This window comes from Chelon labrosus (assembly GCF_963514085.1).
Source record: "Chelon labrosus genome assembly, chromosome: 7".
Lineage (NCBI taxonomy): Eukaryota > Metazoa > Chordata > Actinopteri > Mugiliformes > Mugilidae > Chelon > Chelon labrosus.
Genome location: NC_140343.1, coordinates 24,104,444 through 24,128,000, shown reverse-complemented (window position 1 = coordinate 24,128,000; position 23,557 = coordinate 24,104,444). Strand labels below are relative to the sequence as shown.

The following is a 23,557-nucleotide window of genomic DNA, read 5'->3' as shown; positions in this document are numbered from 1 at the left end:
TTTCTCCTTGAACTTTAGTCAGCAGCGGTAGCTTGGCAGTCCTCTCATTTAAAATCTGGCTGTCACGTGTCTGGCTCTCTCTACATCTGCCGAGAGAAAGAGCATAAAATATAACCTGGTCTCACATGCCGGTATCCATCCATAACCACAGCAGCAACATCTGCACAGTCCCATGTAGCTGGGAGAGTTTGTTACAGGCTGCAGGGCCATCAGAGAAAAACCTTTATTTTTATAGTGTTCATGAATTAAAGATGGCTTCCCCTGGGGTGTTGAGGGAGAGCAGAGGCTTTATGGATCTCTCTCTCTCTCTCCCTCTCTCCTCCGCATTAAATCTCCTGAATACCACAGGCCATGTCTCAGGATGTTAGACACGGAAAACAATAACAGCCAAACATTCTTATCTAGCTGGGTTGTTTTTTCTTTTTTTCTTTTTTTTTTTTCTTTTTTTTTTTTTAAGTATTTCTTCGTCTCAGTAGCAGTTTTCTTTCAGGTCCTCTCCCCCGTTCGTACTCTTGCTTTCATTCTTGCTACATTCCCAGCTCTGAAAGTTCAAGCCAGTCCATTAAAAACTGCATTACCCACAAGTCAACAGGTTAGGTAGTCCATTACGGCTGAAGGTCAGGTTTTGTTGTTTGGTAGATTCTTTTTTTGAGAAACAGCACAGACACACGTGGATGGGTGTCAAAGCACAGTCTGAATCTAGAAAACAAACACCGTCCTTCACAGTTTTCTTTCTGTGACAGTCAGGAACTTGATGTTTTAATTTGAACCTGAGGAAACTACTAAATAACGTCTGATTCTGTTCATATCAGGTGTATATCGAGAATGATTATGTCTTGTTGATAAAATTAGACTGACCTAGTTTAGACCACTCTGAAATTGTCAAATGAGACATTGTACCTCTACCTCTATTTTCCCCATGCTCCCATGACATGCATGGAGTCTGCAGTCTTTCCAAATGTAGGACATCTGGAACATATCCAGATGCTGATATATATATATTGATAATGGTGGCAAAAAGCCCCAATGAAACACGTAATTGCATTCATATCTCTCTCAGTTACAGCAAAATCCCTTATCCCTTAGAGATGTCATGTTGACTTGGACTCAACCAAGGCCAGTTGCCTGAGCCCATGATTCCTTGCCAGCCGCAGTCAGCCCCGGTGGGGAGTTAGGGTAAGGTGTGTGTGTGTGTGTGTGTGTGTGGGTGTGTGTGTGTGTGTGTGTGTGTGTGTGTCTATGCAGAGCGAGGAGGAGTTCTCATTCTTGTTTTAGTTTTATTCTGTTTTTCATTTACTATACAGCAGTCAACACTCTTACTTTAAGTTCTGCTTATATTGTACTCATATATTGTGAGGCATTATAATACCACTGCTATTACTAATAGTCTTGTTTCTTTCACATTTTCTTTCTGCACAGAGTGTGTGTAATTTGGGATGGTCGACAAAGTATACAGTACTTTAACAACCTCAGATACGTTGAACACTAACCTGCCTTTCTGGGGGGAAAAAATAAAAAATAAAATGTCGGAGCAACTGCGAAAACTGTCAAGTATTTGGCATATTCATAAACTGTGTGCCATTTCATCTTCAGTGGTGAAGTAAAATGGCATTCAGTGGTCGGTCTGACCCACATTTCATTGATTCTTTTTCCGTAACCACTGTATTTGGGCGAGAGGTGAGGTACACCTTGGACAAGCCGCCCATCTATTACGGGGCTAACACAAAGAGTCAAACAACATTGTAAGGCTCGCATTGACATCTGCGGATGTGGAGTACCCAGAGGCCGGCTGATGGGTCAAACCCATCTTGCTGTGAGGCATCAATGCTAACCACTTCACCAATGTGACCCACATTTATTTAACTGAACTTTGCTTACTGTGAAAGGTGAAAGGGTGATTTTACCAGCTCTAGGGAGTATCTCAGTCTTATAATTTTTGCAGAGATTATGTTTCTGAAATGAATCCCAAACCGACCTTTTAATTAAATTAAAGAAGGACTGCTAATGGGGAGGTCCTCACTACCCTTAAATGGGGAACAGTGGCAGGAGGCAGGACAGTGTCTAACACCAGATCAAAATGCAATATTTACCATTAGTAGCTGACGGGGCATTGAATATTTAATTTTTGTTTCTTATAAAGATGTTACAATGCTGTATGTTGGATGTCTGTCACATAAAACAGCCAATATATACATAACATGTTTTATCATTTTGATTAGAGGACAATATGTGGGTTTATATAACTCTCTGGAGAGAGGTAACATCCCTCTCAGTGCAGGCCAGGCTAACGCATGTCAAAGGGACATATTCTCGCACAGGTACCACCTTTAGTCTACCGATGCCATAAAACTCAATCTAGGCTTTTTTTATTTTTTATTTTTTGAGTGCCCTCACAGGCTCCTAGCTGACAAGGCATCACTCGCCCGACTCGGCTCCACTCACACTCCACATCTTTCACCGTTTTTGAATTTGTCAGGTGCTGCCACCCACACTGAGCTTCAAAACCACACTTCAGGAATCTTTCTATCTTTTCTCTGGCAAACGATGTTTTAGTAGCACAGTTAATGCTTGCCTCCCCACGAGCAAGTTTCTTCCAAAACAAGTCGCCCCCATAAAGCATTTCCCCTGTCCCAGAACAATAAAAGGTGCAGCCAGACCATTCTCTGATGATTATGCGGTGTTGTTGAGATATGTCTGGCTATGCGAGAAAAACCCTGAACCAACACTGTATCAAGTTTCCAGGCAGGAGCAATTCTTCAATTCTCATTGTAGGGGGCCTCCATCTAGTCTGCATGACAGGTGTAATAAGCAGCTCTTCTGTGTGGTCACATTAAAATAGAAAGGTATGAATGTAGGACTACCTGTCATAAAGATAATAGATAGTAGAGATTTTAAAGGTTTCTGTTTGTCTTTCCCCACAAGATCAAGGAAACATTTGACAGCATTTTGACAAGGGTTCAAAGATTACCCTTCAATCAATACTTCGCAAACAAATGCTAAAAATTGATTAATGTGACCCAAATGTGAACACCATGACAGTTTTGATGTCTGCATGTCAAGCTGCCTGATGCCCCAGAGCCAAAACTAATAAACAGCCCCTGCAGGGGACAAAGTAACTGTCCAAACCACAGACATGGCTCATTCTAAATTTGTAGCAGGTGCAGTCTAATATTACAGACCTATGATAAGCCTATTGTTTTAAGCTGGGCACCCGTTTGCAGAGGTTGGCAACTTTCTGTGGAGTCAATCGCTACAGACCTCCAAACTTAATGTGGCCTTCAGATTAGCTCAAGGTTTACAGAAAAAACAAACAATAAAACAAAGTCACATTACATTCTTGACAGAGCATCTGCTAGAACATTCTCTACTCCCTTCTCATGACACACATCAAGGTTGTGATCCTGAACAATTAAGGCCCTGCGCATGAGTCGTTGCTTGTGGTTATACATGCTTGACAGAAAAACAAGCAAATCATGGTCAGTGTACACAACGACCGGAGACAAACTTGACCCAACTATTGCCACAAAGTGCTGGAGAGCAAGGAGCAATGCTCGTGTCTCTTTCTCAGCTGTAAAGTAGTTCAACTGGTACTTTGTGAACATATGTGAGAAGTAGCACACATGTTGATCAACACCATCCACATCCGACCCAACCTATTTAGCATCAATGCAATATCTGAATGTGCCATATAAAGTATGATAATTGTTTGTGTTGCTGACTCTTACCATACCATAAAAAAACAGTCTTTTCCTAACTTAAAGACTGAGGTTTCTGCAAGAAAGCATCCACATGTCTACTCAAACGACTTCTGTTTGTCTTTGCTACAGAAATGTAGTATCTTGTGTACCATACTAGAAAAAAAACAATCTATGAATTCCATTTATGCAGAGTAAAGTTGATGTTTTTTTTTTTTGTAAGACAGGTCAATAAGCTGTAATTAGTATAAGCTGTAATTGACATGTATACACAATGACTACCAGAAACAGTACCATTTCATTGTTAGATTTCAGTACATTAATAAAACTTAATAAGAATTATGTTTAAATTTGTTAAATATAAAAAAAAAATAAACTTCGTAGTCTTTGAATTGGGGTAAAATGGTGTAACCTGCTGTAATCAAATCCGTGATCTGCTTTTTTATATTGCAGTAGAAAATATAACCCAAATTTAACAAGATCAAAATGTGAAGAAATTGCACAAAGAGGAGATGAAGTTACCTTGTCTCCCCTAATAAGAGTTTATAAGGCTGACAGTTCTTTCACTTGTTTTTCCACAGTGAAAAAACACACCGAGCTATCAATTCATTAAATAATGCATTATTACTGTAATGATCATTTTTATACAGACTGGCCGAAATCAGACACTCAAACCCAAATGTAAATTTTCTCTGTCATGCACATGGGAAAAAGCTTTGGCTTCGACCATTTGCCTCCGACCATCGCAAAATGTGAAGTTAGTGAGGCTCTCAATCATTTCATTACGTGGTGATGTGATTTGCTTTTTCTATTTGTCCCCGGTGGTTCTTAGCGTTTCCTCCATTATCTTCGAATACTAACTGGGAGTCCCATTGGGGCATGGAGGTTATTGTATAATCTGCATGTGTTTTATTCATGGATGTGAACATATACAATGAATGGCAGCTTTGAGGTTGTTTTAATGTATAATTTATGTGGAATTATGAATAATTTGTGGTCTTTGTGAACACTTCCCTCTGCCCTCCCGGTGCTCCTCTGTGGCAGGGAGGGGGAAAGCCATGATTGACAGCATGCTTCATGCTCTATAACTACACCAGCTGACAAGGTCATGTCAAATCAGATGATTGGTGAGGAGGAGTGTTTGGGGAAATATTCTCCCTCTCTCGCGCTTTGTCTCTCTGACTTGATCACACTAAGTGTATTCAACCACCTCAGCGCACTGGCATTGCAGTGATTTATGAATGAGAGGTAACTAGTTGTGAAAGGTAGCAGATAAAGCATCTGCATACATACAGATGAGCTGTCAATCTGTTTGGAGCCAAGATAAAAGACAACTTTGTTTCTCAAGCCTGTATTCATCTTCCTATACAAATAGTAATCTGTGCGTTGTGTCCCCATGTGCAAGTGTTGATATCAGACGAAGGATCTCACAGGTGACTTTGTCCAAGCACACAAATGCCATTGTCCCAGACCTTTTCAAGCAACAGAGCTATTTCTTATTATCAAGCTATGAAGGTCAAAGCGAGAAGCTGTCACATCAGGCATTTCAGTTGCTATGCAGTTTGTTCTTTGGTTTGAATATAAAAGCAATTGCTATTAAAAAGACTACTTTGATTTGCAATTGCATATAACAGAGGCAGTTAACAACCACTGAACAAACTACATGGTTGATTTGACATTATTTTTTCCTAATAAGGACTCCTCAAAATTCACCCTCGCCTTCTTTGCCCACAGAATATATTGATACGTAGGTGTCAAGTGATGTCTGCTACGCCCAGCATTCAATATTGACTTTGACTCACTGGCCAAGGGTACTATTGGATCAGAAGAATACGCCAGCCATGAGAATAAAATGCCAGAAGGATATCTGCCAGTGTGGAAATGGTACTTACATACACAACAACAGTGTGACCAGCCAGCACAGAAACATGCAAGTGCTCGTCAGTCCCAACCAATCTCCAAGTTAGTAAAATAGCTTGATTGCCGACGGGACGATAAATCACCACAGTTAATACAAGAGACGCATTTGTTCTGTAAAGTCAACCATTTCTAATGTTTTCTTTACACCAAACAGGCATAACATTATGACCACCTTCCTAATATTGTGTAGGTCTCCCTTGTGCCTCCAAAACAGCTGTGACTCATCAGAGATTAGACACAGGCCTTCTGTGGGTGTCCTGTGGTGAATACTGGTAGTGGGGGTCTTTGGGTTTTTTTGAGGTGTTCCTATACTGTTTTTGTGTGTGTGTCTGTGTCAGGCTGCATCCTGCTGGGGATGGCTGCTGCCATCAAGGAGTGTCAATGCTATGGGGTGGGGGTACCTGGTCTGGTCTAGGTGGGTGGTACATGTCTAAGTAACATCCACACGAAAGCCATGTCGAAACGTTTCCCAGCCGAACATTGCATTGTCAAAAAATGGTCAATGTTATTTACTTCTCCTGTCAGTGGTTTTAATGTTGTGGCTTATAGGTGCAAGTCAACATTGCAGGTTTACATGACACAGTTTACCAAAATTAGAGCTTGCAGTAAAGATCTCAACCCATTAACCAGTCACTATTCCACTAAATAAACTGTGTGTCTAAATGCTGGTGTGGCCTTGCTTGGCAGCAGCCAATGTATACAGTGTTCAGCAAGAAGTTCTTTATTGTTTAACGTATTTTAATGTCACTGGTTCGATTCCCTCTATGTCCATAGCTGAAGTTCCTTGAGAAAGTGTCTAAAGAAATTCTGTAATTGCTCCTTTTGATTCTGAGAAAAGCTTTTTTACTCTGCAACATCACATAACCACAATTTGGTTATAATGAGCCAAAAGTCTCACCACGTCAAATTACAGTGACAAAAAGTAAATTTGTTAAAATGACAGATTTGGGAAATGAGTGTAAATGCACTCTAAAAGACTAGTTATACGTGACTATTTAACCATGAGCCTTAAAAATTCGGAGCGGCCCAGGCAAGATGAGGGGCACGGGTCACCTCTCGCTGCGTGATTTTTTATTTTTTATTTTTTTGAAAAGGGTTAAAGTCTGATTATGTTTTCTTCACCGTCAACAGAGAGCATCTAACTTGAAATGACAGGGAGGCAGTGGAGCAGAAGTCGGACGAAGAGTAACAATCACCTAGTACAAAAGTAGCCCTGAGCTTGAGGTGGAAAAAAAAAAATTTGCAGTGATTGCTGCTCTGGTGTCTGATCATGTTAAGAAAAGCTACTATCAAATTTGATTCTGTACAGATTGCTGATGGTGCACTTAAACTGTACCAGGATGCTCTAAATTATTAATTTGATTCTCATTTTTGCTTGTAGCTTCTTAATTTTAATCAAGAGACATCCCGTATAATTTTACATGATCACTTATCTGGTTTACAGGAGTCGATTATTCCAAATGTAAATGTATCAAATACTTGGTGAACCATTTGTTGTTAAAGTATAAACTCAATGAAAGCAGTGGAGTTGGAAAATCGTTCATGTTAGCATGCTGCAATGGTATTAATAAAATCTAAACAGTGTGGCCAAATGAAAGACACCTTAGCAGACAGCACTGCATGCTTAAAGCATTTTTAGGACTGTACCAGATTTCTCCAGGCTTTTGACATGTCTACAAATAGTAACATATGAAGTCAGAATGATAGGAAGAATACTATAAATTCCTCTTTTTGTGGCTCTAGGTGATATATGCAGCCACTTATGGTATGTGGTTACATTCACTCCGTTCCCGACTCTACCCTACTATATCCTCCTCCACCTACACAAAGAAGTTAGCGAACAGTAGCTTTTAGCTGGTCTATATATGGCAGCATCTAACCCCTTTGTCCCAACTCACTTGACTCAAATCTTTATTAAAATGAATGGTGCATATAATGGTGCTTCTCTTTTCCAAATGTTACGTCTACTAGATGTCATGATGTGCAGTGTTTTTTAGTCACAGGTTAAAATCTATTTAGTTTTCTATGGAGCATTTCCAGCAGCAGGATGGTGCATGTAGATGAGTCAGTGACTCAGTGTGTTTTTATGTCAACTGACAATGGTTGCTACTAGAAACAGTTCCTCATTGGTTTGGATCTGTGTGTGAGATTTGTCTACTACACCAGAACATTTGTAATAATTCTATAGTTCAGCTTACTTCTAAAGCTTGTGTGTAAAGTATTTTATTGCTCAAACAGATGGATTCTGCAAAAGACATGTACCTGTAGTGAGAAGACTGGTTGTTTTTTTTATTAAATCTCTGATGTACCAACATAGAATAGTGGAGGCCTTGTAAGCTATAGTCCATGTACCCAAAAAAAAAAAAAAAATGAGAATCTAATAAGTGTTTTGCTCTCCAGCAGTAATAGTATCAGGTGAAGCCCACTGCACTGTGTGGGGCTGTAACAGGAGGTCAGCAGTTAAATGAACTTTTGTTCCATTTTACTGAGGGGAGCCTTCATCTGCATTGAGCTAGAAGTAATGAAAGTGTGGTGGAGCATTGAAGATTGATGCCAAGGAACTCCCAGACCTCTTCCCTCTGCCTTTCACCCCCTCTCATTCATCTATAAACACCCTGCCTCCTCTTTCCTGCCTTCCTGTTTTCGGCTGTTTTGCTTTGTGTCTCCGCCGCTGCTCTTGTGCCTTCATCCGCCGCGCTGTATCCCTCCTCTCCACGACTCTCCTTCTTCTAATTGCCACGTCCTGCCTCTCCTTCCCTCTGTCAGCTTTCTAACGCGAAGATGGTTGCTTTGTCTAAACAAGGACAATTCAGCAATCACTCAGGCATCTGTGACCAATTCAGAGCCAAACTGATCTGGAATTGTAAAATGACAGTCATCACCATAACCAACTATTATTATGTTCTTGTGTTCTGTGGGTGTGGGTATTTGAAGTAAAGGCCTCTTTCAGTGGTAATGCACACACAAACAAGCAAAACAATACATAATATGACTTTTTATGTGACATACTATATATATTTGGTAGTTTTTGCACAATATCTGCTACAAATAGTGACATTCCGCATACTGTAGGGTACACTCACAGTTTCAAAGGTATACTTGGCTTGGATTAATACTCAGTCTCTTGCTCAGAGATGTGTTGTGTTATCCAACAGCCATTAAATCACTGGCTTTCATGTTCAAGTCGTTTTCTACTCCAATATCCTTTCTTCTTCACTTTGACCCAGCGATCATTTGAATTAAGCACCTAGTATAAAGTGGAGTTTCACAGATTAATGGGCTATAAGTTTGACTGCCAGTCTGAGGCAGTTTTCTTTTCTTTTTTATTCTTTATTCTTTATTTTTTTATTTTTTTTTCACCCCAAGCGGTTATTGATTGGGCAGTTCATTTGTCCGTTCATGGTGGACTTTGATGATGGAGCATGTAAAAAGCGCTGTTAAACTTGATGGCACACTGAGACACTAGCTAGGGGATTATATACAGCTGATCCCCGGTCGGGTGCCACAGGCTCATACCCAAACAGATTCACAGACGGTCACCATCCACGTGATACCAACCATGGTGAGGCTTAATGATGCTGTTTAAGAGCTGTATTGACCCCAGAGTCGGTTTTACTGAGCAAAACACTACCAACACGCAGATTCCCCCTCTCTCTCTCTCTCTCTCGACGCAGTCTGACTTGCCTTAGCAGCCACATTAATGTGTGTAAATGCATCCTACCGCCCTACGGTGCTTTTAGTCTCCATAATTGTGTGCTCCGGTCAGTCACTCAGCCCAAGTAGCTTTTAACCACATTTATCACATTTTCTTCAATTTACAGCACTAATGTAACATCCATTACCTTAAGTCAAATGAGCAGTCTTAAACTGACCCAGGTGACTGATACCAGGCTTTCAGCAAATACAGTCTGTAGTCTCCTTTCAGAAAGCATAATACTATATTGCCATTTGCAAAGTAGGAATACTTGGATTTCAAAGTTTATGTAAAGATATGCCAATTAATTTGAGTTTTTACAATCATTACTTGTCCCAGTCCTATATTGAACCAAAACATTCCGACAAAGCTATTGGTTAAACCATAGACTGTATATAAATATGGACAATGCGTCCCCACTTCCTTGCATTGGCCAAACTGATGCTATTTTCCCGGGGATATGGGCGGTGCATCTTGCAACTTTGGAGCCAGAGTTTGTTAGTTACAACTCTCACGGTCCCACAAGATCACTTTATGGAGTGGTTGGCATAGCAACTGGTTGTCGCCATTATGTCACATCTTGTTTCTATAGCGTCAAATAACCGACTCAAACGAAACTTATCCAGAAAATTGACACTTGAACATACATCAGTATTATATTATCCATCTAAAATGACAGAAAACCTGAATGAATAAATAAATAAATAAATAAATATTTGATGTGTATCCACTGACATGCAGCATGGAGCAATATAGGTCGTATAGATATATGACCTATACTGCAGCCAGTCACCAGGGGGAGCTCTACTTGCTTTGGCTTCACTTTTGAGGAGCCATTGCGCAGTAATCTATATACTATCTATAGTTTAAACTAAGACTGCCAATTGATTAACATATTAGCAGGGCTTTGAAGCAGAACTTGTTGTTCAAAATGTCTTTATGTATATCTGCTCATTTGTTTATCGCTTACTTTGTTCTTCTACTCCTTTTGGGGTTTTTGGAAGTTTTGATGTGGCAGGGTGTTACTGCCCTTCACATGGTGAAATTATTTATTCCAGTCGCTCTTGAGAGTCTTCTTGCTTTCCAAATCCATTTTTTTTTCTGTATTTTATAAACGATGGGGCAGACAAAAGTTACAATAACGATATGAGCATCTGTTAATTGGTTATTACCTTATCTGCTCACTAGGGTTTGGCCTTCTTGCATGGTGCAACAGAGAGTAAGAAACAGTGGTTGTTGTTTCACGTTTGTTAAGGTCAGCGTGTGTCCTGTTTAATGTTTCATTACTTCAACATTTTTTTATCATGTGATAAAGCAGGTGATTAGTTTCAGAGAGTCATCTAATCAGTCGTCCTTAAAACAGTTGTGAAAAACATTTTGAAAGAATTTGCTCTTTTCCAATGTGAATGGATACCCCATCTGCTTATCACAGCCCATATTCAACCAGTCAGATTACTTTTTGCTGTCATCAACTTTGACTGTTATCAAGCTTAAACACGCCCGTAGCTGCCAGACCTCACAGGACATTATTCGGTTATTTGTTGTTCAGCCACAAGCACAAAGCCTGAAGCCTAGTAAGACAGAATGTCACGTCATCTAAATCTCTGGAAAATTCCTCTGCCATACTCGGGAGACATTTTTAATATTACTGGGAACTACAATCAGTGTCGATTGTGTATTCCAGGAGACATCATGGCGTATAGAAAGGTGTGTGATGTACAGGGTGGCCCGCTTGTTGGTGAGGTTCTACACTGCTCTGGAGATCTGGACCTTGACTGGGATCTTGACAAGGAGGAGGAGCTACAGGAATCGGGACCGAGCATGGACCGCATGCAGATGCAACATGTAGACTGCCAGAGATCAGGTAGGATTTTATTTAATAAACACAAGTAATACACAGTGGATACATAATGTCATATAGGAATACAACTACACAGTTGATGATTGATGTCAACGTGTGCAAGTAATTGTAGATCCATGCAGCTGGTCTCACAAAGCAGCAAGCTGTGTTTCTAAAGAGGTGATTTGTTTTCAATACTAAAAGGACAGTCAAACTGTAGTTCATATTCAATGCAACTCAACACGGTCAAATTAATGACACAATGGGATTTTAAATTATTCATAAAGTATTTTACCACACTGTATTATCTTAATGCAGTGCAGATGTTTTTTTTTATATATATACAACCTATACTAAAGCAGCGTTCATCCAGAATTGGTGTGTATGAAATTATTAAATGATACAGGAATAAACCACTGTGAAAAAACAATGCGTTTAATGTGAAGATTTCACCACTTCCAGAGAAAGGCAGATACTTCATAAGTAGCCTGAAGCTAGAGCTAGAGTTTGTCAGCTGTGAAAGACTCTCTTTCAGATTGTGCCTGAAGTTCAGTATCAGTGGTTGTTTTCTATCCTCACAAATGTACGTTATGGCCATAACATATCAAGTTTTCTTTTTTTATATCACTGTGATCTTAACAAAACCCAAAGAGTCTTGTCACATTCAAAAGGCTAACTTCCTACAGTAAGGTTGCAAATAGGATATAGTGCTGCTTTAAGCTACAAGTTAACATGCTCACTATAGCAATGTAATGTAGTAATAATGTCAACCATGTTTATGTCCATAGTTTTATATGATGGCAGCTTGGTAAATACTACAGCACAAAAGCAATGAACCTTACTGACCTTGTGATACAGTTGCATGCGAAAGTAAGAATAACCAAATAAATTAGACTTCATTGCCATGGTCGGTTGTGTCTTCAAAATATTGTCTCTCAGTAATTCCCCCCAAAATAACCATGCATAATCCCTGCGATGAAATCAGACGTGGAATCAGTCATTTGGCTGTGCATCGGCACAAAGTGTCTCCTCCTGACTAAACTACACCTGTGGTGGCTGAGAGAGTTGTTAATTGTTCATCCACTCAGCACTAATGATTTGTTTGGGCTCCCTTAACTGCCACCATGAGGAGGTGTGAGCGCTCTGTAGACTCTCATAAAAACGCCTTTGTCTGTCTGAGATGACGAGTTAGGAGAAGCTTTATAAACTATGTAAAAAGAAAAACTTCTTACACAAACTATGTAAAAAAACTCTACAAATCCAGTTGCCTTTTTTTTTTTTTTTTTTTTTTTTTTTAATGCTTTTTGGATATACCATGACCTGGACGGCTGAGAACCTTCACAGACTAACCCATGCTTGTTGATGGAATAGAACAAATAAATGCTCAAAATTTTCGTAAAGTTGCTATTTATTTCGTGTAATTTGAAATATATTGCGTACAAATATGATAACCTTGGAGAAGAGATACCGATGTCTGGATACATGTTGCAGTACCTGCACACAGGCGACTCTGTAATCACTGTTTCTTGCATTATGTCAACAGCATGCACATAGTCGCACACATCATTATGTCTTCCTTCTTATATATCATTAATTACCTGCATATTGTTTCATTTTTTCTGAGTTCTGTTAAGTAACACACCTTTTGGGCAATCAGGGCACAGATTAATATAATACGATATAATATAATATGATTTAATATGGGCAGCACCGTGATGGCTGTAAACCGTTTAGGCTTTTATAATCACCGCCCCTCCTTGTGTAGATAAAGTAGTGAGACACAATACGCTAAGGAGGTGTTAATTGTCGGGACTTGATTCACTACGTCACCGTCGGGGACATCATTCCTATCCAGTCACAGCCCTACCAAGGACCTGTCACTACTCTGGATTTATCCTGTCATGGACCAGCTGGCTATTCTCGGTGGCTGTTATCTGGACAGAACAAATGAACAAGAGTCAAAAATCAATTGTCGGCATATTGTTTTTCATCCAGGGATTTGTATTTTTACAAATGTGTCTTTTATTCATTGTGTGTTCCTTTTTAATTTGTATTATAATTGTGTTTAATTAATTGTGACGTACAGGATGTTCAGACCCTGGTCCGGACCCTGACCCTGAGCTGATGGAACCCATTCAGCCATCGGTCTCAGTTTCACCACATGGACGATTTGAACGACTCCAGGAAGATCCAAACTACATCTCCCACTTCACCAGGGCTCCTGGCCATAAAGGCCAGAGACGACTGCACTGTTTTCTCCTCAGGTAATACAAGAACTGTAGTAGAACCATTTGAACAACTCAAGAACATCCTTGTTTCATGTACTGTCAATCCTTTTTACATGCAATCTGGTGAAATTTTATAGTGCAAACTACGACCTGTCATCATATCACTTTGCTGTTTTGTTGCTTACTTGCAGCAGAATACGTTAGAGTAGTTATGCAGTTGTGGACTGATTTAGACTTCAGTGCACACATTTAAACCCTATAGACTGTATAGTGAAAATATGATTTCTTCATGAAGTTTTGATTGTTTACTTGGCTCATAACTTGACAGTACCAAAAATACTCACAAATACACTTTGTATCTTCCATCTGTATATCAAGGTCAAGCTAGTCTTGGTAGCAGTGCAACATGTGAGGTCCTGATATTTCTACGATTTCCTCCTACTCTGCCTTTGCTACCATGAATATCCAAAGTCAATTGAACCCTCATGAGGGTCAGGTCTAGAGTCAAATCTGAAACCAAAATCACAGCTGTCCAACTCTGAGTTTGCTTTTCACTGCTGTGCACCTTCACAAAGGCAGTTTTATTTGGCAAACTTTAATTCACTCAGCTATATCTGATAATATGACTACCATTTCAGAGAATGAACCACAATGGCTCAATCAGGGAACGCCTTCAGAGAAAAATATAATATGCATGATGGAAATTATGGAAACATTAAAACTGTCTAATGAAGGCTCTGCCTCTTACCCACTTTAAAGTATCAATGACTATAAATAGAATTCCTGTCTTTTTCTTAACATAAATTCAAGTGGACATTGATCTGATTGTACTGTACTCCCTCATGTCATCATCTAGCTAATGCACTGTGTATCTCTATTGCCCCGCTCAAAGTACTGCACATAGGATGAGAGTGAGTAGCCCTAGAACATTTACAGACACCCATCCAATTGAGACACCACCTGCCAGGTTGGAAAAGTTGCATATTATTTACGTAAGTGCCACTACAAGGTACTTGAAGTTAAGGCCTGCCTGTACCTCAGAAACTGCCTGATAAAAGGCGTCCATCAACTGTTATGTTGTACATAAAGGGGAGCCATTTTCTCACCGTTGAAGTGCTTCGAATGCCTGAAGGCCTCTACTGATCACTGTTTCTCAAAGTCAAAAAGGAAGAGTTAATAAGAACGGCCATTCTATAGGTACACTGGTAGTAGTTCCTTCTTGGCCTTGACAGGAAATGATCATGAAACTAAATGTAGCTCAAAATCCACATCCCAGCTTTCTTTTGCCTTGTAGCATTTTACTACATACTAAGCAAACGCTATCTATACTGATAAATATTTTAGAAGCTGTTGGAAGTTCAGATAAAAAATAAGTTAGTGTAACATTATCTCTTGATTTATTTCTGACAATATTGTGTTTTTTATATAGATACTTCCTGGCAGGTGTGGGGCTTTTTGTCCTGGGCATCTTGATTGGCTGGTTCAGTCACACATCTAGAGTCAAACCACCTATTCCTCCACTCGACAGCTCCGACCTGCTGGAGGAGCTGCTGAAAGGGATCACAGCTGACAAGATAGATGCCCTTCAAAGGTAAGTTCCCAACTCCCGCTAACAACAATTGCACGTTTGGTGCAAAGTGTGAAGTGGTAACAATGCATTAAAGTAAGCTGATATTGTATGGATGCACTCTCTAAAAAGCAGCCAGTTTCCTGGTAAGAGCGGAGATTGGGTTACATGCGCAGAATATAAAACGTTCATGATGACAGGAGGTTGACCAACAATTGTGCAAAGCCTTAGCAAGGGAAATGGTGAAATATACAAAATAAACATTGTCTGTGTTCACTTAGTAACCTATTCTTACATTTCCCTGCCCAAAATCCCCTTTTGTGGCCATGCAAAAAATGGCTGATGTCTCTGAGAAGCAAAGGTGAAAGTAGCATGAGTGGGAGCTTCTGAATCCCATTTGTGCTCTCATGATTCACTTCATGTTATTTCATCGCCTACCCTTCTTAACAGGAAACCTAACCAACTTGTGAGGAATTTTAATTCTGTAAAAAGACAGAACTCTGACCCTGAAGTGGTACTATACTAAATATACATAGCTCCATGATACCATATTATCATCCCTTCCACTACCAACAATTCCCATTGGTTTCTTGTCATCAATACCAAGAATTTCTTGTTACATATTACTTATTTAAACAAGACCAGGCCAGTTCCATTACCCCCACCACAATGACTACAAGAGACTGTGTAATTAAAAAGGAACAATGTAATAAAATTCCATCAGTTTTACCAATGATGGACATGCAAAGTGGGTGGTTCCCAAGTTGAACAATCTCAACTCTGAGGCATCGTGATTCATGCTATAACAGTACGCAGGGACTGATGAGGTTGATTGTGCCAACAATGCCCCCAACCTCAAGAAAACGCCCCACATCCATTGCCACTATTCCTACCACCAAATCCACCATGCTGATAGAAGATGGATCAGGTGAACCCGGATGGCAAAGCACAATGCATACATCACCTTATATGTAGACGGGTTTAAATCAAACTAGGAATCAAATGCTGAGGTTCTCGAACGGAAAACAGTCTGTGTTTGTTTCTAAATTACCAACAAATTGGGCTGTTGTTCCTTTGTTGTTCTTCTGAGAGCCAGAGTCACCATCTTTTTTAGAAACTACTTATTTCTGTAAAGTAAGAATATTATGCTAGTGATGAAGGGTTTTAGGGAAGAGTTGTTGGGAAAGAAAACCAATACTGCTGTGATCACAGATTGCTGCACTCCAAGATCAGCATTATCTACACTTGTAGCCTTCTAGCCATGCACTTATCTATTTATTTCCAAAGAGTGATGTGGGGGAACAGAAAGAGGGGTACGAGAGATAAAGACTCCACCAGATACCTTTTTTTTTTTAATACCAATACTAACTTCTGTCAACCCGAACGTTGTTTTCTCCAAGCCAAAGGATCATGGGATGCCTGGGTGTATGTGTCTGTATGAGATAACTGGCTTTGCCACTGAACTGAGACAATCATGTCACCATGGTTTCCCTCTCTGAGTTTACCACGCTTTATATAATTTATTTTCTCACATTCATATGTCAAGGTGCCAGGAACACCCCCACCAAAGCATCCATAACCACCAAGGCTACCCACACACACACACACTGAATCCCAACCACTTGTGCGAATGGTGGGGGATTTGTTACTGTAAATGGATGGCAAACACTGCTGCCAATGAAATTAAATGGTTATTTTATCCACCTACTACACCTCAGTTAATCAGTATATTGCTTATTATAATTTCATCCGTGACCTCTGTCTGTCAGATGCCAGCATTAACGATATGAACTCATGCAATGTCACGTACACTATGTAAACCTTGAATTAATGCTGCATGTGGTTGGTCTGTACTGTAAAATAAGTCACAAGTCTACAATGCAGAAGATTAAAACAGACGCCTGAGATCCAAAAGATACATCCACGTAGCAGTAGCGTGAGGTTTACCTGGAGGCTGTTGCACCTTATGAACTCTTAATGAATTAAGCCTTTGTGCTGTGAAGCAGAAGAAACACATTTTAGTTCAGTCATTACAGGGTTGTAATTAAATACTCTGTACTTCAAATATTAACCCACAATGAATCTGCAATAGTGTTTTCAATTACGTTTGATGCCCGCATAGGGACTTTTAATTTGTAAAAGAAAATAATATTTAATATTTGATGCAAACTCGTGTAAATAGCCAGGAGTTTAAAAATAAGATGTATTGTTAAGTACAGTATACAGTTAACTTGTGTATTGTGAGTAACAGTTGTGATAAGGCAGCATTTGCTCTATCTATCTATCTATGAAAAATTGCCCAATCCAAACATGAAATCTGTGGGATTAATAAATGAAACAGACATACTACACATGCCATGCTTTCCCCTCTCAGTTTTTTGTAACTTTAGGTTTGTCTGCCAATGTTTTTATTGCACCAAAATTTCTTCTTTAATGGTTTAACAGCACATATGTGGGAAATGATCACAACAAGCTAAATTATATGGTTCATGTACTAGTAGTGGATGGAAACACCTGTCAGACTAGTGCTACTCGAAACGTAGGATGACTGCTCTCTGGATCCACGCTAATGCAAATGGTCGACGGTCGAAATGGGCGCCAAACAACCGACAAATATCCAAGGTCTTATTTCTTCTCTTAGATTTTTCCTGTGGGTATTCCAATCAGTTTTGACATTTATATTAAAAACATGACCAGGGCCAGAGCTGACTGACAAAGTCAGCCCGTGCCATTACTGCTGTTTTCAGATGAGACACAAATACCTTCAACGTAGTGGCAACTGGTTGGCAGCCAGGAGTATTTGAAGACAAAATCTGTTTTATGAATGGGCTTTTACCATAGCTTAGGGTTTGGCAAATGCTTGTTCATGGACCCGGATCCTAATTTTGAGAATAACGGCACACACAACTGCAAAAAGGAAAGCTTCCTGGCTTTGTGCTAAATCTGGGAGAAGTGGAGCAAAAGCATAACGGAGGCAGACAAAGTGAAAGATATCTGAATGGAGCTCTGAAGGCAGATAAAGACCTAACCGGAATGGGGGGTGGGAGCATATTTAAACAGCTTTGCTTGACTAGACAGGGGAAATATATCTGTGTGAATTAATTGCTCTTCGGTTTGTAGGATTCTCCCACATTGAGTGATTATTGTACTCGCATGAATAGCTCCATACTCAACGAATAACAATCAGCATATGTTTTGTTTGGAATAGAATAGCTGCCTTTGCGTAGACAGATAGATGAGTTCTGCCTGTGTTTATAATTTTATACTTCTACTCTCTGTTGTTTCTTAGCCAAAGAGCATCTGATGTTGTTTTTTGTTAATAGGACCAAAACACTGAAACCTATTTTTTTTTTTTTTACAAACTTGTCACAGTAGAAACTTCATGAAACCAAATCTTTTTTTTTCTCCCCCCCTCTTCAATTTACACTTCAAAGAGGTGTGTAAGCACACAGAGCTACTTTGAGAGAAACTGGATTAAGTTCAAATCCCTAGAAGATGGTTTCTCACTGCTAGTATCTTGGCCTGTCTAATACTTATCTCTCCTGCTAATTATACAACTGTAATAAATTCATCCTTAGAGCTAGAGGAAAGTGCATTAGCACATGTTTCATTTTGTTTGTTTCTCTGAAAATAATCAGACACATGTCAAATAGTAGCAAATGTGTTCAGTTTGAGAAGGATTGGAGTTTAGTGGTAATCCTCAAGATGCAATTTTTAAGACTTTTATTGCTACAGATTCTGTGTGTATCCCATCTTCAGATCTTTATCGAGCTGTTATGGCTTTATCTGGATGATATGTATCATCCTGCGCTGGCACGAGTGCATCCAGCATTATAGATCACTATCTTCCTGCTATGCATCCCTGGCTTGTTCCTTGGGAGTTTCTTGTTCATATGAATATGAACTATCTTGGTTACAAATCAAGCACAGCGTGGAGCACCATATTTAACCAATGATAAGATGGATTATAGATTAAAGTTTGCTATACATGAAGCATGCTTTCTCTGCTTGCTTTTTAGTGGGCGATAAGTCCCACTGGGAGATTTTACATGTACTTAATTCACAAAACTTAATGAAGCACTTGGCTTGCTAAAAACTCGTCGTTTCTATCACCTTAGAAACTTGACCATGGGTGCACATTTGAAAAGCCAAATTTGTACACTAGAAGTCTTATGAACGTGATTCCCTATAGGTATCGGCATTTGTTGATCATACGGTTTTAAAAAGTCACCACCTTACGGACAAAAACACAGTTTTGGAATAACTCAGCTGCCTGTAGAAAACTCGAGTATATGTTTCTTGCAGGCAGACGGACAACTGAGCATAATGCACTGACAAATGGAGGGGTATTTCTTTAATCTTCAGGTGGGGGTTTGGTGATCAGGAACTGATATAAGTACTGTGTAACAGTTCTTGCCCTTAGTTTTAAGGATACAATGCGGATGTAAATTTTAAAATACTATACTACAGGATATGGAATTGTCACAGAATCTTTATCCTTGGCTGAACAACTCTTTAAAAAAATACACAATAAATAACTGAACTTAGCCTGGCTACAGCCAGTGTGAACGTATGTGTTTATTCCTCTGTAGCTCATATTATCCAGCCGATTACACCACTTATTAGCTCGGTCCAGGTTACATTTAAAATCTTTAATTTATGCTAACATTTCAAAATAGTGCTAAATGCAGTGAAAGAGAAAAGGAGTTCAGGTCTTGCCTAAAACAGCTGTACTAGTTGCAAACCGACTAAGGATAGAGCAGCTGAAAACAGACTGACTGTCAGAGGATAACATCAATGGAAGGTTTCGTGAAATTTAGAGCTGCTTCAGACTCTAATCAAAGTTGTGCTGTAGTGCGTCCTCTCACTCAAATAGCTTATATTGAAAGAGAACTGAACATTACAACTCAGGTTCCTGTCAGTGTATTTATACAGTGTCAATAACAATACAAATTCATCTCTTTTATTTCAAATCAAATCAAATCAATATTAGCCACCTCCGCAAGTACACTGTGTGCTTTGCTGCTTTGCATAGGATAAGAAAGTTTGAGGGATTTGTTTCTCATGTGTGGGTGGAATCCATCAAGAAATGTGTGCACCTTACCGCTATAAGGTTGTCACACTTCCACAACACAGCTGTGTTTGCACATTTTAACAATGATATTGTGCTACTTAAAATCACCTAAATCACAGGAACATCTGAGATATTCTTACATAACCTATAAAGCTACACATTTTATTGTAACGATGGATCTATATATTATATCTCATATTGGATCTCATATATTATCTATATGAGAAAGAGAAGTAGGCTGCCATACATTTGGCGCGGGATGGAAGGTGATTGCCCGAGACAGCTTAGACATTGGACATAAGGGGGATGTGAACCAGTGACCTTATGGTCCTAAAGCCCCTTTTCCACTAGTCCATCGTCTTCATATTTCTAGAATATGTGCATTAATCCCTCAAAGGACATACAGTAGCTTTGGCAAAAATTATTAAAGAATAATTAAATTCATGACGAGATGGCTACAGGAAGGGAGGACTTAGTCTTTGGTCTTTAGAGCACCATGTGCAGGGTGTGAGATGTCGACAATGTCCTTGATGGAAAAGAGTTTTGACAACGTCCCCCTCTGTGCTCCTTCACGAAGATTACCCAGCTGTACACTTAGGTGGGCAGGGCAGTCCCCTGTGGGGCTCCAGTTCTGCTCCTCACTGTGTCTGATACACAGTTCTAAAGGCACCCATGCTGACGGCGACCAATAATGCAGTCGGTGATCTAGGACCCCAGAGGAGCATTAACCTGTATTGTTATCATCCTCTTCATCAGGTAGGCTATCTGAAAGGCACTGGAGTAATCAAAGAACATGATCTAGCAACCACTAGTATATACAGTCAATGGACAACCCCCCTCCGGCCTGCACAGCTGGGTGTAGGCATGGTAGAGCAGAGATGTTAGAAAAATCAACCCGGTTGCCAGTTAAATTTTTGGTGGTCCAGTGCAGACTTGAACAGTGGGCCACAGGGAATCAAGGGCTGGCCTTTCAAGAGCTGCAGAGAATTAGTGTCTTTCAGCTCCTGCTCATAAACATATACTGATATTTTAATTCAGTGTCTATGCCATGTGCAAGCAACTGGGCTAATAGCAAAGTGACTATAGGCTGTTTTCATGTTGTGCAGTACTAAGGGGCTAACTCAGTATAGATCAGATGTTTTCATGACAATAACAGTGCAAAACAGGCCTAAAGCATATTCGGGGTAGAACTGACTTTGTCTTCAACATCTTTACAACTTCCAAAAGTTTTTGACAAGAATTTAGTTCCTACTTTTACTTGCATACTCTATACACACCTGTCAGGCATAGCATTAAGACAGCCTGCCTAAAATTGTGTACAAATCCCTTGTGCCTTCAAAACAGTTCTGACTCAGCATAATGTTGTTGCCTCTGTGGATCAGGCTTGTTCCAGTGCTGCTGTGTTTTACACAAATTGTAATGTACAATTACAGCATTGTCATTTATTTATTTATTTATTTGTCAGGGTAGTCTAAAATTATTTTTTTTAATTGGAAGGTTACTGTTAAGGTCGGCTTAATAAGGGCTGTTATAAGAGAACGGGGTGGAATTTGGGAGTGGCTCTAATGCCAGTCACAGATAAAATTAATCAACACAACTAGACTGGGGTAAGATGAGAATGACAGTGCCTTGGGATAAGGAAATGGACAGAAGATAATATATACATTAAATTTACATGTAAAGTGCATCTCCTGCAACTTTGATTTTGCACTGCGTTACAATGTGACCCAGCGGTCTATAGGTTCTCATCCACCTTGACATCATTGCAGCTCATTTCACTGATTACTCCTTCTTCTCATTAGAGCTGTGTTAATCAGAGAAATCAGCTGCTTTAGTGACTGATTGCAGTGACTCTTTGGCCGTTGTAGCGCAAGCACTTTTCAAAATCAGGCATCTGTGGAACATGAGCGCCACACATTTCAGAGCCTTTATGTAATGTTGTTACCCTTTAGGAGTGTGTGTGTGGGTGCGTATGTGTGTGTGTGGGTGTGTGTGTGTGTGTGTGTGTGTGTGTGTGTGTGTGTGTATGTGTATGTGTGGATATAAACCTGTATGTGTATTGCTTCAGCGAATAATAACACAGTTAATAACGGCACCCTATATTAAATGGCATGTAACCATAGAAACAGTGCTTACGCTATAGAGGTGAATGGAAACCTCCCCAACCTATTTTCAAAAAAAGCATGGAGCCAGATGTAATGCTGTTCATTTTATCAGGTTTAATTGTGTAGTCTAAGTGCTGCATACGAAAGGGGAACTATACCCAGCTGGAATGAGGGAGCAAAGACTGTAGGAGGCATGGCTCTGTGTTTGAGTATTAGTCTAGAGGTCAGTCTGTCGATCCATTCATCCAGTCATCTGCTGGAATCTGCACGTGTGTTTAGATATGCACAAATACACGTACGCCGCAAACCGCTGTGCCTGCGTATTGTGTGAACTTGAAACACAGCCCTTGTCAAAATAACACTGTGGCGATATGACAGCCATATCAATAACACTGTGCTTGGCGTTCCTAATAATGCCAGAGTGTGAACAGCAAAATTATACTGAATAGATGAATACAAATCCGCGGCATAATAAGCAAGGCAGCATCTGAACTCAGACATTATACAATTTGCAGCGGTTACATTTGAATTATTCTAATGTTCAGTGTCCCGGTGTTTGGTGTAGAAACGTAGAGGAGGCTTATTTTATTCGCGTGTAGATGATTTCTTGCTGATATAAAGCGATCAGTGGGCGCAGAGAGAGGAGGTGGCTACACGGAGAAGGGAATGAGAGGAGCAAATGAAGATGGAAAGGGTGAGCAGTCGTCAGAGCGTGAATACAAATAGAGAGAGAAAGGGAGGGCATCTTAGAACATGATATACAAGCACTGTGATTATACAGGGTAAACTGAGGTGGGTGGGGTATATTACATTTGATGTTTTCTTGCTTCTTTGATATTTTTAATAGCTGACATATTATATTTATTGGTTATAGTATGATTTAAAAGGAGCACAGAGGTGGTTAGCATTGACGTCTCACGGCAAGAAGGTTCTGGGTTCGAACACGACTTCCACCCACATGCATTTTAGGTGAATGGTTGCTTGTCTTTCTGTGTTAACGTTGTCCAAGGTGTTGCCCACCAAGAGGATAAGCGGTAATAGAACATGAGCTTGAACTTAAATTATTGTCTGTTCACATATACTGTATATATGTTTTTACTAATGTGTTTTACAAAACAGTTAATACTTATGGACTTCTCTCTGTGGTCATCTCAAGGACAGCTATCACTTGTCATGGAGCTCCAGCTACTGAAGGAGAACGAGAAATATGACTCCAATTTATTTGTTACTGGAGTTTGAGTTGGGAGTGTTTTGTCATTTCAATTAAACCACTAAAACTACAAGGTGATTAATCAGCTCTGTTTGAAAGTGGTTGGAGAGCACATATCAAAAATATCTTTTCAGCTGCAGTGTAGAATGAGCAGCATGTCAGCAGAGCAGCAGTCCGACATCTGTGTCGTATTCAGGCACAATATGAATTGAAGGTTAGCTGTA

General features: G+C 39.8%; 1 protein-coding gene across 1 annotated transcript in view; it reads left to right on the top strand.

Annotated features, from left to right (window-relative positions):
- naaladl2 (N-acetylated alpha-linked acidic dipeptidase like 2) overlaps positions 1–23,557 on the top strand; it is a 372,313-nt gene that overhangs the window by 66,606 nt on the left and 282,150 nt on the right. The window contains exons 2-4 of the mRNA XM_084547593.1: positions 10,994–11,173; positions 13,236–13,413; positions 14,807–14,968. Coding sequence (XP_084403719.1) covers positions 11,002–11,173; positions 13,236–13,413; positions 14,807–14,968 — 512 coding nt within the window. The 5' untranslated portion in view covers positions 10,994–11,001. The remainder of the gene's footprint in view (positions 1–10,993; positions 11,174–13,235; positions 13,414–14,806; positions 14,969–23,557) is intronic.